Raw genomic sequence first — 17898 nt, 5'->3', positions numbered from 1 at the left:
GTTGTATCTCTCCAAGTGCTACACTTCACATTTGGCTAAGTTAAACTCTGCCTGCCAAATCACAGCCCATACCAGTATTCTACACTATCCAAAACAACACTGGTCTTTGTATCGTCTGCAGACTTACTAACTTACCTATTTACGTTTTCATCCAGATCATTTAATATACTAGTAAGAGCGGAGGTTCCAGTATGGATCCCTGCAGAACAGCACTCATCATAGACCTCAAACCAGATTAATTTCCATTGACCACTATCTTCTGTCTTCTCTTGTGAATCGAATGCCAACCAATCACCTCAACTGGGACATGGACTGCTGACAGCAGCTCAACACACTCCTCTGTCCTGAGCTGATAGAACGTAGATCACTATCCTGTGGCTTCTGGTTTCACCACGTGACTTTATGTCATCGAGGCAAATATCTTTCCTCTCCCAAAGATGAGATCTTCAGTGCTTCTGTTAGTTTTTGTGTAACTCTGGGATTTTTACGGTTCCTAGCCCCGTGTCCAACCCTCCTTTTGCAGCTGAGCTTGGGACAGTCCATTGTGGTATTTCTAATTAGGCCACCCTTTTCCAATTGCTCATAAATCCTATCCCTAAGTATCCTCCCTATTACTAACATGAGATGCACTGGTCTATAGTTTCAGGATAATCCCCAGTTCTCTTCTTGAATAATGGAACAAAATGAGCAATGTATCCTGTCCTATGACACCTAGCCTATTGTTAGAAAGGACATGACGATCTTGATCTCGGCCCCAGCAATCTCATGTCTTGCCTCAATAAACTAGGGCATAATCCCATCAGACCATGGGATGATTGATCCATCTTTAAGAGATCCAATACAACCACCTCCTTTTATTTTGAAATGTCCTAGCAAATCAGTATGATCCAGACTGATCTCCCCATCTTTTATGTTCTTCTCCTTGGTAAATACTGATGCAGTGTACTCATATGGGACCTGTCCTGCATTCTCTACCTCTGAGCCTTCTTTATCCTTGAGCGGTCCTACCCACTCTCCAGTTAGTCTCCTGCTTTAGATATTAGTTCAGAATGCCTCAGAATTCTCTTTACTCCCACTTGCCAAGGACTTTTCCTGGCCCCTCCTGGTTTTCCTAATTCTGCTCCTGAGTCCTCTTCTGGCTTCTGTACAATTGTCAAGGGCTTTGTTGGAATTTTAGCTTCCTACATTTTACTTGTTTTTTTTTTCTCAAACAAGAGAGAATTTGCAGATGCTGGAAATCCAAACAACACACACAGAATACTGGAGAAACTCGGCAGGCCAGGTAGCATCTATGGAAAAGCGTAAACAGTCATGGTTTCGGGCCAAGACCCTTCATCGTGACTCAAAAGAACATTTCCTGTTCCTCAACACACACAAAATGCTGGTGGAATGCAGCAGGCCAGGCAGCATCTATAGGGAGAAGCACTGTTGATGTTTCGGGCTGAGACCCGAAACCTAGATTTCTGCAGATTTCTTTGGCTTTGCTCTTTAAATTTCCTGTTCCTCTGTGACCAAGCTCAACACATCTATTGCCATACAAGGTTCCATTAATTTCCCATCCTTTTAGGACTCAGAAGCAGTTGCTATCCCTAAGCCGTCAGGCTGATCAACAACTCCACCTATTAATCCACCTGACCACACACCCTACCACCACCTTATCATTTCCTGTCAGTCACCTTGGATACTCCTGCAATTAGCGTCACTTTGTATACATATAATCAGCCTAAGTATATAAGCTAATCTTGTGTATTTGCATTTATTTATGCTGCTGTATCGGTTCCAATGTAATACTCATTTTATTCTCCTTTGCACTTGCGTATTGAGGAATGATAATCGTTCTTGAATCTTATCCCATTCTTACTGGAACACGCCTATCCTGTATGCAGTTGGTCTTTGAACATCCTCCTCCACACGCCAGATGTAGATTTGCCCAAAGCAACTATTCTTAATTAACTCTTCATAGTTCCTTTATAATACCCTTATAATTTGCCCTGCTCCAATTTAGTATACTCCCACAGGATCCATACTTACCTATAAGCATCTTAAGGAGTTGTGATCACAGTTCCCTAACTGTTGTTCCACTGAAAAGTCAGTCATATGGCCAGGCTTCTTACTCAGCTCCTGGTCCAGTATGGCCACCCCTCTTGTTGAGCTAAACTTCTTGCACTGATGAGGTCCCGACCATGGCATTGTGTTCTAGTCATCCACTTCTGCTCTCTGTAGATTAGAAAAAAACTTTCTCTAATATCTCCCCTAAACCTTCCTCTATTTGTGTCCTCTGGTATGGTCCAATTCTGTCCTAAAAATAAAGTGCTAGTTGCCCATTCTATCTATGCCTCATGTAATCTTATACACCTCTATAGAGTCACCTCTCATCCATCATCGTTTTAAAGATAAAAGCTCTAGCTTAACCTTTTACTTTTCAGATGTGCTCTCTAATCCAGGTAGTATCCTGGTAAATCTCCTCTGAACCTTCTCTAAAGCTTCTTCATTCTTCCTATAATGTCGACCAGACTGAACAGCATAGTCTACATTTTGTCTTATCAAGAGTTTTGGAGAACTGCACCATAACCTCGCAGCTCTTGAACTCAGTCCTGCAATTCATGAATACCAGCACCCCATATGCCTTCTTAAACATCTTAGCAATTTGAACAGCAACTTTGAGGGATCTCTGGACTTGTATCACAAGCTCACTCTGTTTCCCCAGACTGGTAAGAATCCTGCCTTTCACATTGTACTTCACTGTGAAGTTCGATCTTCTGAAGCGTATAACCTCACACTTCTCCAGATTGAACAGCATCTGCCACTTTTCCACAGGTTGACCACCTTTTCATCTCTATTCTAAGGCTGTGCCCTCTGGTTCTAGATTCTGTTGTTACAGGAAATATCCTCTCCACAACTACTCTGTCTAGGCCTTTCAATATTCGACAGGGTTCAATGAGATTGCCCCTCATTTGCCTAAACTCGTGCAAGTACAGGCACAGAGCCTTTAAACATTTCTCATATGTTAATCCTTTCAATCCAAGACTCATTCTTGTTAACCTTCTGGATCCTTTCCAATTCCAGCACATCTTTTCTTAGATAAGGGGCCCAAAACTGCTCTCGATGCTCCAAGTGCAGTCTGACCAATGCCTTAAATAGCCTCAGTGTTGCATCCTCGCTTTTATATTCTAGTCCCCTCAAAATTAATACTAACATTGAATTTTTCTTCCTTGTTACCAACTCAGCCTGCAAGTTAACCCATAGAGATACTTGCATGAGGACTCCTAAGTCCCTTTGTACCTCTGATTACTGAATTTTCTCCCCATTTAGAAAATGGTCTACCCTTTTATTGCCAAATGCATGACCATATACTTCCCTATACTATATTCTATTTGCCTCTCCTTTGCCCATTCTCCTGATTGGTCTGTCCTTCTGCACACTCGCTTCTTCACCAATATTATCAGCCCCTCCACCTATCTTGGTATCATCTGCAAACTTGGCCACAAAGCCATAAATTCTGTCGTTGAAATCATTTACCTATAATGTGAAAAAATGATGTCCCAACACTGACCACTCCAGAAAATCACTAGTCATTGGCAGCCAACCAGAAAAGGCCCTCTTTATTCACACTCTGCTTACTGCCAGTCAGCCAGTCCTCTATCCATGTTAGTATTTTTGCTTCTTAAAGCTTAAGAATGGTTTCTTCTTCTTGACTAAAAGGTTCTACCGCTCTTATCAACAACTATGGTTCTTTCATCATTCCGTCCTTTCCCTGTGACAGTGTGACAAACCTACCCAGAACCTCATGCAACTGCTTCCTAACTGACCTTTACATTTCTCTTGTGCATTTCCCTGATAGCAGCTGTTCCCTGCCTAATACCATCATTATTAGCCCTCTCCCAATTGAATACTTCCCACCTTGTCTGATGAAGGGTTTCGGCCCAAAATTTCAATTATTTATTCTTTTCCATAGATGTTGCTTAACCTGCTGAGGTCCTCCAGCATTTTGTGTGTGTATGTGTTGCTCCCATAGTCTGCTTCTTTCCTTGTCCATGGCTCAGAGGGATGTTGAAGTCAACCATTTGAACAACCCTCTGGAACACACACTAAATGTGGGAGGAACTCAGTAGGTCAGGCAGTATCAATGGAAATGAAATCAGCAGTCAACATTTTGGGCTGAGACTCTTCAACAGGACTGGAAAGGAAGGGGGAAGATGCCAGAATAAGGTGGTGGGGAGAGTGTAGGAAGACAAGCTAGAAGGTGGTAGGTGAAGCCAGGTGTATGGGGGAGATGAAATGAAATATGAAGCAGGGATGTGATAATTGGAAAAGGTAAAGGGTTGGAGTAGAAGGAATCTAATAGGAGAGAAGAGTGGAAAATCCTACAAAAAGTAGTGGATACTGCATAGTCAATCACAGGTAAAGCCTACCCCACTATTGAGTACGTCTACACGAAATGCCGTGGCAGGAAAATAGGATTCATCATCAGAAACCCCCACCACTCAGGTAATGCTCTCTTCTCACTGCTGCCATCAGGAAGAAAGTACAGGAGCCTCAGGATAGGAACAGTTATAACCCCTCTATAATCAATCTCTTGAACCTAAGGGAATAAATTCAATCAACTCCACTTGCCCCATCATTGACATGTTCCCACAACCTATGAACTCATTTTCAAGGACTCTTCATCTCAAGTTCTCAATATTTATTGCTTTTTAAATTAATTTTCTTTCTGTATTTGCAGTTTGTTTTCTTTTGCACACTGCCAAGTTGGTACGGGCTATCATTGATTCTATTATGATATCAAGATGATGATGAATCTAAGCGTTATAGATAATGACATATATGTACTTTACTTTAAACTTTGAACCATGGGAGAAAGAGGAAGGGCACTAGGGGTAGCTGATATGCAGGTGAGGAGAAGAGGTAAGAAGCCAGTGTGGGGAGTAGAAGAGGAGGGGCAGGGGAGGGGAAAAAATACTGGAAGGAGAACTGGATAATTCGAGTTGGAGGCTAGATGGAATATAAGGTGTTTCTCCTCCAATCTAAGAATGGCCTCATCATGGAAGAAGAGGAGACCATGGACCAACATGTTGAAATGGAAATAAGGTTGGAATTAAATGGTTGGCCACCAGGAAATTCCATTTTCTGGAGATGGAGTGGAGGTGCTGGACAAAATGGTCCCCCAATTTACATTAGGTCTCACCAATTTAGAGGAGGCTGTGTAAGGAGCACTGGATGCAGTAGACAACCTACAGTATTCTTAACATTAAAATGCACACACGTAAACCCATCCGTCCTATTGCATCTGTTACCTTGCTCCTGCCTCTACCTTCCTCCCAATCACTTCATTTTCTACCCTTGTGCCCTGTCAAGCTTCCAAGTATCACTACCGAACCACCTGACCAGGATATTGATACCCCTCCAAGTAAGGTGTAATCCAGAATCCATCTCTCTTTTACAGGTCACCCCTGTCCTTAAAGAGATCCAATGATCTAAGTAAGAACCTGAAACCCTGCACCTTGCAGCAGTCCCTCAGCCACTCCTTCATCTGTTCCATCTTTCTACTCCTGCCATGACTAGCACATGGAATACGATAAAGGTTATTATCTTTGAGGTCCTGCTTTCATAACCCCCTACACTGACTGTGCAGGACCACTTCACCTTTCTATGCCATGGGTGTCAGTGTTCACCATGACTTCCGGCTGCACACCCCCTTGAAAATGTTCTGCTTTCACTCTGCGACATCCGTGACCCAGCCCCCAGGAGAAAATACATCATCCTGCCATCATTTTTCTGACTGCATTTGCAGCTTGAGAATCTCAGTCTGTGCCCTCACAAAACTAATGACCCTCCTGTCATTATTGCTCTGCCTGAATTTACTGAGCCTCAAAACCATTCACAATGCCACTTGCTTGGCTGCTGCTGGTGCTGCTGTTCACCAGCTATATCCAAATGGGTATATTTGTGGCTGAGTGGAATGCCACAGGGTAGCCCTGGACTGCCTGCCTCGTCCCCTTGCTTCTGGTGGTCACCATTTTATCTGAAGGGTTGTACCTTGGGTATGATCATCTCAGAGAAAGTCTCATCTTTGAAGCCCTCAGCTTTCCAGATGTTCCAGAGTATCTTCAGATCTGTCGTGGCATTGCTGTTGGCTGAGTGCACTTCCCACAGATGTGGAGAGCAGCAGAACATTTCAGCCCAAGACCCTTCATCAGGACTGGAAAGAAAGGGGAAGATGCCAGAATAGAAAGGAGGGGAGAGTGAAAGGAGGTCAAACCAAAAGGTTTTTGAAGCCAGATGGGTTGGAAAGGTAAAGGGCTGAGGAGAAAGGAAACTGATTGGAGAATGGAAGCAGGAGGAGCCAGACCTAGTGAGGAGAGGCCAAAGTAGGAAGTAAAAAGAGAGAATGGGGAGTGGGAGAAAAGGGGAAAAAAAATGTGAGGTGAAATCAATCATCAGATTGAAGGCTACCTGGATGGGATGTGGGGTTTTGCTCCTCCATCTGAGAGTGGTCTCATCCAGGCAGAAGAAGCCATGGTTCAACGTGATTATTTAAGTTGTTTGTGAATTTTAGCCTGTGAGTTATAGAATTATTGGCTTTTTTAATGTAACTAATTTAGAGAAATGTGAAATTTGTTTGCAGTCTAAACCCTAATTCTGTAAGAGATGTGATTAAATTTTTCACTTTAAAGTAAGATGGACTGAGTGAATTCATTATTCTTTAAACTGTGAGCTAAAGTACTCGTAGGAATTATTTCATTTGTCAACTTATGTGCATAAAGTTGAAATTGGTATTTCTGTAATTACATACATCGAGCAAGTTTTGGCTTGTACATAAATAGAAATCTGTAATTGCTTTCAGTTGCAGCTGAAATATGCTTTTGACAGATGGTTTAGGGAGGGGCTTCAAAGGATATCAGAATATCACCTCAATGACTGCAGGTCCTGTAAAGATTATACAGCTCTTCATTAATGAAACAATATTTTCAATATAGGATGGAATTCAGATAACAGAAAGTGGCAAATTTCATATTGGCTCTGAGGGATTTCTTTCAATTCGTGATGTTGGATCAGCAGATGGAGGACAGTATGAATGTATTGCCAGGAACAGCATTGATTACTCTGTCACTAGCATGATCTTGACTGTGGTTGGTAAGTCTATAAAATCAGTTATGTTTTAATATTTAATCACTATTGTACTTTAAGGTCCTCTTTATTTTGGGGTTTTATTTTAATAGGTATTCTCTTTTAATTCAGTTCACTCGCCACACAAGCTTGCCAAGTCTAATGAATTTCTGCTTTGCTGTGCTGATTTTTTCCTCTGTAAATTACTTGGAAATTACAAAAGTACCATAGTACTTAAGAAGTTTAAAGAAAAGTATATCCCCATGTTGGGCAGGCTCCGTGATGTGTCACGCTGGTTTGAGCTGCAAATTTACCCTGCCCACAATGCGGTCACACCAGTAGACTCGGTTGCCTCCGTCAATTGTTAAGATGGCTGTTCAGCTTTTCTTTAGGCACAAGAAAGTAGGTGCATTTATATACCTGAGGATTTCTTTCTAATCTACTTTTTTTTAAAAAAGATTTGTACAATATTGATTTGAGGAAATATTCTTTCAGCATTTTTAAAATCAACACTGAAATATATTGAAGAATAGTATTTGATCCACTAAAATGCAGTAATATGTTGGTTCTACAGTATTTCTAGTTTTTGCTTTATGTAGTTGCTGAGCATAAATTTGAACCAAAAGGTCAACTTTGGAATGAACAGTTTTCAGACTGTATTATGGAATGTTCTGAAAATGGTTATTCCCCATTCTGTTGTATTTAGGTTTTAAAGACACTTCACTAAATATTGCATCACCTACTCCAGTGATTCTGTAGTCTTATTTTGTCTTTATTTGTTCTAACCAGTTTCTGTACGCATGAGAACTAAAAATGAGTGAATCTGAAAGATGGACCAAGAGAGCATATGTACATAGGAATTTGTTATCACAAGATCAGTAATTGTATCTGCAGAGAAAAGCAGAAGTCTGGCTATTGCACAATCAGAAATGTTCAGGAATTTTTTAAAAAAAGGACTGCAGAAAAGCAAATAATAAGTTTAATGATTGTTGAAATGAAAGCTATGCATATGGTCATATATCACCCCTAATGTCACACCAAAAGTCAGTTAAAATGATGATCCCCAGACTCCACCTTTTGACACTTGGAAGTTAATAGGCCAATGGTCTGAGCATGGACATAATTACTTGAATCATCTTATAACTTGGAATAAATCATGCTAATTTTATGCATCCAACCCCTTGAATGGTATTATTCACCATGTGATGCCTAGAGTCTACAATCAATTTGTTGATGTGGTTCCCTGTCACCTTCAGACTGGGTTCTCATTCTTGTCTTTGTTTACATAAAGAAATAAACTCCCTTGAGATAAGCAAACTTTGTAAGTAGTGCAGCTGCAATTCAATGTATCTTTTAGTAAGTTAACACCTTCCTTCAACAGCCTGATTTTTGATGACAAGTTACTGAATTATTTTCCTGTTATTCTAAATATTAAATTGTCTCCATTTATGTGAGGGAGAAAATAACATGAGTGAAGTTTTCCACTTGTTTGAGAGCTAACAGTCTCCTATTATACTCTGTAAGTTTATATTTTTCTTTCAATTGACTGATTTCTTATCTAATGTAATCCATTTTTCATGCCTGTTGAAGCTGAAGGTTCCAAGCTATACTCTTACTAGATGCAAAACAATCCCTGAACTCTCCAGTGCTGCTTATCAATAAAAAGATTAAGAAAGCTTTTATTTATGACTAATGAATGTTATTTAATTTCACTGCATGAAATGATGATCAATAACTTGAATCAGTAGATGCAAAATGATTGGGGGAAAACAATTAAAGACAATGGAAAGAATCTGTGTTCATTGCCATTACTGATGAAGATAGGGAATGCTCTTACTGTAAAGCTGGTCAGCCTTCAAAAGAAAATTGGATAAATGCATGAATGAGAAACTAAATGTAGGAAGAAGAGAGAAAATTGGGCAAAAAGAATACCTGAATTGTTATTTAGAAAATCTGGTGTACATTCAATAGGCTGAGTTGTTCTTTCTGTGCTTTTCCACAACTCCTGTCCTAAATGTGAAATGATTGATTGAAGACATTTCCTACTTTACCTATAAATCTTATCAAACACCTTTTACAGGGAGTTTAGTATAAATGTGTTCCAAACTGACTGATTTTTTCAGTGCTTCATCTTTTTGTTAGTAAAGGCAAGACCTCAACTGAGCACATCATGTAATGTTGAACTCTTTCACATCTCACCTCGCCCTCTCCCACACACGCACACAACACAGACAGGCAGAGAGAAAGAGACAGACAGAGAGGGATACCTACACACACAACACAGATGGGGAGAGGGGCAGAGGGGTGCAGGCAGAGACAGGTACACAGCACGGCAGGTCAGTGCTATAAATTCTTATTTGACAATTTAGCTTGTTTGATTTCATTATTCAACAAAAATTATGAAATGTAAGCTGTATTTTGACTCCATTGCCTTCAATTATAAAGCTATCATCTTGAGTATAAGAACTGCAGACTGTGTGTTAAAAGGAAAGGAAGTGATTTCACTGGAAATGATTTACAGTGAATGTAAGAAAGCTTCCATTAACATTGAACCAGTCTCTGCTATAGTCACCAATAATTACCTTATTATCTCACTAGTCCCTGACATTATTAGAAGTGGCGACACTTTTGTGGAGTCCTCAATCAAGGAAGCTATTCAGAGTGTTGACAGTGCCATCAACTCCACCCGCAATAATTTATTTGGAAGGTAAAATAAAATTTTGCTCTCTCAAATATTACAGAAAGTATACGTCAGATTTTTAGAATGTATGTCTGGAATTATGCATTTTTCCTGTAGGTTTTGGATAATGCATTTTGACTGGTATTGAGAAAATATTAAAACAATATTTCAAGTTATCAGCGTTTTCAGAATCAACTTCCGTTCTTTCCTTTGCCACTCCTCCTTCCCCCCCCCCCCCACTCTCACACAATTGGTTCTTAAATTAAAAGTTATTGGAAAATCATGTTAAAAATTCATGCCATTGTTATTTATTCCAAAAGCATATTAGCAAATTCCTAGATGTTTTGTCAAAATGCCTGGAATGGTAGAAACTGTGTGGTCCTAAATAGTTGTGGCTAACAGACTTCCTTTGAAAGAAGCACTTAATGTTGTGAAATTTCAGAGCACTTGCTAGTAAAAGACAAAGATGATGTTAGAGATTCCCAAGTACAAAGACACACTGTCTTTTAGAAATTACTTCTATTAAAATCGGGCTGCTTGTGAGTAAGAGATTGAGGGGCTGGAGTAATATAAATAGATTGCAGGTATTCTGAGGGAAGATGTTAAATTGGTAATATGCTTGAAGTCTGCACTGCAAGTGAATTATTATAATTCTTTATCATTCATTATAACATTCACAGTGTTGTGGATCAGTGAGTGGTTGATATTATTTCTAATTTCCATTCTGTCCTGCTATCTGTTTTCGCACAAGATTTTCATGTTAAAGTATTAAGAGTGGCACTTGGTCATCAAAATAGTGATCAGAGAGGCCTGTTCTGTTTTGTTGAGATGAGGCAGCTGGAGCATGAGATGATGCAGTCAGTCAGGCACTTTTGCAACGACAGCTTGTTCAGTTAGTCCACTGCTTCCACTGGGGAAGCCCAGAGTAATGAAGAACAGAAGGGAAAAAAACTTGGTGAGAACCAGATGGGAGCAAGACAAAGAACAGTCAAGATGGGATCACTGTTGGAATTTTCTGTGTGTTCTCCTGCATTATGTACCATATTCTATTGTGATTCCACTGAAAAGATGGTACGCTTTATAAAAATTAGAGTTGTGATTACAGAAACATTTTTAATTCTGATCAATTCAACATTTTGCTGAGTTTAGCGAAGTATATATTGGCAAGTGTATCAGGATTTTTTAAAAACTTGACATTTTCTGTGTTTACTTTTATCTTGTTTTCTTATTTAACAGTGTCTCCTTTATTTTCTTATCTTTCTAACCATGTTGGACGATATAGTTCAGGTATAGTATCAGTGGTATGAATATTTTTGTTATGTGAACTTCCCATATATTGAATACTTTGCTCAGCATGTGTAGATACTATACATCTGTTAATTTTATTTACATCTTTTGATATCCAGAATGTTATATAATGTGCTGTCAGAACTTGCAATTTGACACTGTTTCATGAAATGTACTCTGGTGTGCATTTTGCTTTATTGTTATGTGCCTGTAGGCTTTGTAATACTCAACATAGAGGCCTCCCTCCTTCTCCTGTCCCTGTCTTTTAAAATTCATTTAGCAGGACAGCTGGAGCAGATGAGCAAGAATAGTTCTCATAATATATTAGAGCCAGTTCTTTGAATGAGCAGAGTTATTTTCAAGACATTTTTAAGTAAGTTACTGAAGTAAAATTAACTGCTATAGAAAAATATGTAATCTAGCTAACTGGAAACACATGGAAAATGCTGGAAGAACTCAGCAGGTCAGGTAGCATCAATGGAAATGAATAAACAGTCGACGTTTTGGGCCAAGGCTGTTTATTAATTTCTCTGAATTTTCAGCGTCTGCAGAATCTCGTGTTTATCCAGCTAACTTAACTATAGTCAGCTAGATTACATTCATTTTCTATAGCAGCTTATTTTACTTAACAGCAACTTACTCTTCTTTACCTAGTTTTATTATCAGATAAAATTAACTGATTGTTTTGTAAGGAAGCACTTAGTAATTTATTTAAAAATCTAACCATTGTCCTAACAGCCGACCTCGAACTCCAAGTGAACTGCTTGCCTTGTTCCGCTATCCACGACAGCCAATTGTTTTTGATCTTGCACGAGCAGGGGAAATTTTTGAACGGACTCTGCAGCTCATTCAAGAACATGTAAATCATGGACTGATGGTTGATCTGAATGGAACAGGTCAGTTCTGATTCTGTGTTAAGGCAGATGGTTTACCTCGTTCATTGCTTGTTGAATGTTAACTATGTTTTTATCTTTCTTGCTACATTTCATATTGTACCAAGAATGAGACAGTTAAGTTTTCACCTTTGTGTGCAGTTTACACGGTCCTATCTCAGTGTTATCTCCATATCAAAATACATAAAAGTCCAACCATTCTACATCCTGTTGGCAACTTTGCATTTCTCGTATTCCAGAAGCACAATTATTCTTGTTTTATCACGCTGGCGCTGGTAGCCATCTTCAGTTGACATGACACTAATCTTTAGTGTTTCTGCCTTTCCAATTCTCTCTTTCTGTAGGCATTCTTTCAGATCTCTGTCTTTGGCCAAGCTCTTGGACATGTGCCGTAATGTCTTCTTTGATAAGGTGCCATTTTTATTACTAATTTTACTCCCCTTTCACTATTTGATGTTTTTATTCAAGATCCTGTATGAATTTAAATTGTTCATCAGCCCTCTATAAAGCTAACTTTGTCCCTTTTATAGAAATGAGAACACATCTCCTCTGTCTGATCCCCAACTCCCCTCTCCCACTCCAATCCCCGCCTCCCCTCCTTCAGATGCTTCCTTTATAAGTTTTTAGTTATTCTTCTTTCGTAAACTCTTACGTGAATGTGCCTTCTAGGTTTTAATTTGGGGCATTTTGATAGGTAGAATTTGTGGTTTATGTAGCTTGATTTTTAAGAAGTGTGTCACTCTTTAAGCACACTTCCTTTAATGTGCATTTATAAGTTATGTAATTTAGTATTTCCGCTATTGCTAACATTTTCTTGGGGTTTTAAGAGAAATAGTTTTGGTTTACTACCTTTTTAATATATTTGAACAAGTCTAATGTAATTCACTTTTTCATGCTTTTATTAAAACATATTATCAACATGATATTAAAAAAATAGAACCAAGGACAACCATCTTAAGATTATTTAAAATAAAAGTTAGTTGCTGAACAGATGCAAGAAATGTAGATTAACAGAAATATCAAATCAGAGGCAACATCTGGTGCACCATGGAAAATCTAAATTGGATGGCCACTACAAGAAAATAATCAGTCATGTAGAATATAATCAGCAATGGATTTTATGTTTTTATTTATGTTTACTATTATATATAAGTGATAAATGTCAGAAGGCCATTTGGTAACTACACTGTCGACTAGTGGTAAGGCTTTGATTTTTCCCCCCTTGGTGTGTACCAAATGACAGCATCATAATATGATGCAAAACAAAAGTAATGTGGGATAGCAAGTAAGAAAACACCAAATGGCAAATGTTACTCTAAAACCATGGATGATTAGTAAAGGGGTTTTGTTTGGTTACTGCAACGTCTACAGACTGCAGAAGGAAAACATGAAGTCAACGGATATTCTGCAATTACATTGGAATTTTAGATTGAATAAGAAGGAATTGTTTTGTTATATGAAGTTTAAATTTATAAATAATTGTTCACAAGGATGTGGAATTTAATTACAACCCCTAGGTGCTGTTGAGGTTTATGATTCACTTTAACCAAATCTTCATGAAATAATGTTATTTACCTTATTTTTGACGTTTGTCACACAAAACAACTTGTATTTTCTGCCTGTGACCTTGAGCTACAGGATTTGAAATATTACCTAAACAAATATGGTTTTAATTAGAAGGCACAAACTAAATGTATTTGTTCAAACCCCCCCCCCCCCCCCCCGGTGGATTTTCTTCCCTGTTTGAGCATGTGTTTAATCTTTCTTTTTCCGAATCTTAACGCTGCCACAAATAGTATAGGAAAGATTGTCATACTGAGTAATGTAGCCAGACATGCTACTAATTTATTTCAATGAAATGATTTCCCAGTTGCCTCCCAATTTCTCTTCTTTTGTTGATAGTAGCTTTTTTTCCCATTTCATTATTTTTAGTCTCAATGTGAGGATATATTTGCTATCATTGGCATGAATTTCTCTGTATTTAAGTACAGTCTCCACATCTGCTCAGGGCTCTGTTAGATTGTGTAATTTTCTTCCATATTCTCCATTGTTCTAAAATAAACCTTACAAATATTTATCTCAGCAGTTTTTTGTTATTTAGTTGAAAATGGTACTAGTGCATACATCAATTAATTATTTTTCTGTTACTTGGATAACACATGCACTCTGCATAGCCAGTGTTTCTGGTTGTTCACAATAATATGCAGATTTCTGTTCATTTAATTGATTTAGTGCATAGATCACCGTTTGTCACAGTATGTCATATTTTTGTCTCTGGTAAATGCATTTATATCTAGTTCTTGCAGTTACTTCAAATAGCTCAGTCGTACTGTACAGACTCAGATTGAAAGCTTTTGGAAAACTGTGGCTAATGGGGAAAATTTGGTGTTTGGGGGTGTATGAGTAAGATAGACAGCCTGAAATGAAAAGCTGTATAAAGTGGGCCACCAAAAGCGGCAGAATTAGCACAATGTATGGCATAGTTCCATATTTCTTCCTCTTTTCAAATTTTATTTCTAGAATTTTTTCCCCAAACCCCCGTGTTAAAATTATGTAAACCATAGCTTACAAAACATAAAAGTTCCATATTTCTAAGCTCTCTATTTGGTTGGCTACCAATATATTAAAATGAGAAATTAATGGCTCTGTGATGCTTAAGAATTATTTCAACAGTTCATAACTTATACCAAACATGTTAAATAGAGCTACAGAAAACACTTCAAAATGAAGGGAAGTGCCAATGGCAGTATCTTTTTAAGTACTGAACAGATTTGAGGTTTGTACTGCTAAAGGTAAAATTTTAATTATAATATAGCTTAAAGATCTTAAGTTCTAAATGGACAGAAACAGATTTTAAAGATACGTCAAGCCAAAAAATTGAGGTTTTTAGAAATATTCATGTAGGCACCTTACAACATAGCTGCAAGTTCAAGGTTCAGTGATAGAAATGAGAGCTGTGGGGAAGTGTTCAAATGTCAAATGTCAGATTTTAAATCTGAGGAGGCAATGAAGAACACTGGGTTAATGGCACAGAATTTGATGCACTCTACTGAACAAGCAACTTCACTTGGGCAATTTGTGACTTTTTTTTTGCTAATTATAACAAGTCAACTTCGCTTTTACCTTAGATTGAGATACATGCATGGATGAGAAAGCAAATTGTGACGTTTATTTACTTTTTCTTTTATAGGTTTTCGCTATAATGACCTTCTGTCTCCAAGGTTCCTGAGCCTAATTGCTAATCTGTCTGGCTGCACAGCCCACCGTCGAATCAATAACTGTTCTGACATTTGTTTTCATCAGAAGTACCGATCTCACGATGGAACATGCAACAATCTTCAACATCCCATGTGGGGAGCTTCCCTTACAGCCTTTGAACGCCTTCTGAAGCCTGTCTATGAAAACGGGTTTAACCTGCCAAGAGGAATTAATCGAGATCGGTTTTACAATGGGTTTCCTCTCCCTCTACCTCGCCTCATTTCAACTTCACTGGTAGGCACTGAAACCATTACACCTGATGACCAATACACACACATGTTGATGCAGTGGGGTCAGTTCCTTGATCATGATATTGACTTGACTGTTGCAGCACTAAGTCTTAACAGGTTTTCAGATGGTCAGCACTGTAGTTCCGTCTGCACAAACGATCCACCTTGCTTTCCCATCTCGATTCCTCAGAACGACCCCAGAGTGCGTAATGGAGCGAGATGCATGTTTTTTGTGCGGTCTAGCCCCGTCTGTGGAAGTGGGATGACATCGTTGTTAATGCAGTCTGTGTATCCACGGGAACAGATTAATCAGTTGACTTCTTATATTGATGCATCCAATGTATATGGGAGCTCAGACCAGGAAGCTGAAGAAATCCGGGACTTGGCCAGCCAACGAGGTCTCCTGAAGCAAGGGATAGCACATCGATTAGGGAAACCACTTTTACCATTTGCTACTGGTCCGCCAACTGAATGCATGAGAGATGAAAATGAAAGTCCCATTCCATGCTTCCTGGCTGGGGACCATCGTTCCAATGAACACATGGGTTTAACCAGCATGCACACAGTCTGGTTTAGAGAACACAACAGAATTGCCACCGAGCTCCTGAATTTGAATCCTCATTGGGATGGTGAAACTATTTACCATGAAGCTCGTAAAATAGTTGGTGCCGAGATGCAGCATATAACCTACAGTCACTGGCTACCCAAGATCCTCGGTGACTTTGGGATGAGGATCCTTGGGGACTACAAAGGCTATGATCCAAATGTGAATGCAGGAATAGTGAATGTGTTTGCTACTGCCGCCTTTAGGTTTGGGCACACGCTTATTAACCCAATTCTCTACCGATTAGATGATACATTTCAGCCTATTCCTCAGGGCCACCTGCCTCTTCACAAAGCATTTTTCTCTCCGTTCCGTATCGTGAACGAGGGAGGCATTGACCCTTTGCTGCGAGGGTTGTTTGCTGTTCCGGGAAAAATGCGGGTCCCAACAGAGCTGGTAAATACAGAATTAACAGAGCGCCTTTTCTCCATGGCACATGCAGTGGCACTGGATCTAGCTGCTATGAACATTCAAAGAGGTCGAGACCATGGGATACCACCTTACAATGATTACAGAGTCTACTGCAATCTAACCTCTGCTCAGGAATTTGAAGATCTAAAAAATGAAATTAAGAATCCTCGAATTAGAGAAAAGCTCAGGAAGTAAGTGAGGTTATTATGATGCTTGGTTACTAATGGTACTGAAATTTCTTGCATGGTGGGTGAAAATTAAGATGTGGACCTGCAGCGAGGAGAGCTAGAAACCCAGCTTCAATTCATAAACTCTGCTCACTGTATGAAATTCATATGTTCTCCTTATGACGATTTGGGTTCCTCCATTTGTTTTGGTTTGCTACCAGATCTCAAAATGTGCAGGTTGACAGGTTAATTGCCCATTGTTAACTGTTCTTGGTGTGGGCAAGTGGAAGAATCTTGTGGTGGGGGGGAAGAGTTGCTGGGAACAAGAGGACAATGGATTGGAGTTTCTTTAGGATTAATATAGATGCACGTTGGTCGGAGCGGACTTGGTGGGCCAAAGGGCCTGTTTCCATTCTGTATAACTGATTCTGACACGGGGGTTGCTGCTGATTTTAATACAGAGTTTTATTTGCAGCTTATAAACAAACAAAAACACGTAGCAGGACTGTAGTGTGGAGGTGGAGGATATCGTGCATAATAGCAGCGTAGAAGCAAGCCCACAGTAAAGGCAACAAGAGGGAGGCAGCCTGCCATTTATTTTGGCCCCAGTATGCAAAGGCCAGCAATGAAAGAGTCAGAAGCTTTCTGGAGGATTGTCAAGGAGTTACTTTAACCTGCCTGAAGTGCCTTCATATCAGGGTTAGTTTCCCCAGGAGGTACAAATGTTTTTGTGAAAATAGGCATTGCCTTTCACTGAGTGGGTCAGAGAAAATCCTGGAGAATAAAATTCAGAATGTGTGTGTCCAGATGACATAAAAGCAGGCAGAGTGAAGGTAACAAGCTTCCTTCCCTGAAAGACCTTTGTAAAACAGTTAAGTTTATATTGTCTACTTTTGGCAGAATCGTATACTGCAAATGATGAGTGCTTTCAGAATGTTATTGCTTCAGTTAAAGGTCATTACTGATACCACATCTAGAGTATTGGTCGCCTGGTATAAAAGAAGTTGAATGCATTAGAATCAGTTTGGGAAGATTTACTCAACCAATAATAGAAATAGACAAGTTGTCATTTGAGGTTGGTTGGGCTAGGTTTGTTACTGCTGGAGGTTAGAAGAATGAGAGGGATTTGATAGTGAGAAATCTTGCAGCATGGATGTGTAAAGAATATTTCTTGTGGGTGAATGTTTAAAATAGATTAACTGAATTTTTGAGCAATGTAAAAAGAAATAGTTGGAGGAACTCAGCGAGTCAGGCAGCGTCT

General features: G+C 39.2%; 1 protein-coding gene across 3 annotated transcripts in view; it reads left to right on the top strand.

The window, feature by feature from the left end:
* The window catches only part of pxdn (peroxidasin), a 257963-nt gene that overhangs the window by 204264 nt on the left and 35801 nt on the right, over window positions 1-17898 (top strand). For all 3 annotated transcript variants that reach the window (XM_073056799.1, XM_073056798.1, XM_073056800.1), the window contains 4 exons: window positions 6978-7134; window positions 9706-9814; window positions 11813-11970; window positions 15158-16661. In XM_073056799.1, the coding sequence (XP_072912900.1) occupies window positions 6978-7134; window positions 9706-9814; window positions 11813-11970; window positions 15158-16661 (1928 nt within the window). The remainder of the gene's footprint in view (window positions 1-6977; window positions 7135-9705; window positions 9815-11812; window positions 11971-15157; window positions 16662-17898) is intronic.

The sequence above is a fragment of the Hemitrygon akajei genome, chromosome 9 (genome assembly GCF_048418815.1).
Source record: "Hemitrygon akajei chromosome 9, sHemAka1.3, whole genome shotgun sequence".
In the NCBI taxonomy this organism is placed as follows: Eukaryota; Metazoa; Chordata; class Chondrichthyes; order Myliobatiformes; family Dasyatidae; genus Hemitrygon; species Hemitrygon akajei.
Note: the sequence above shows the minus strand (reverse complement) of the source record. Positions and strands in the feature narration are given on the sequence as shown.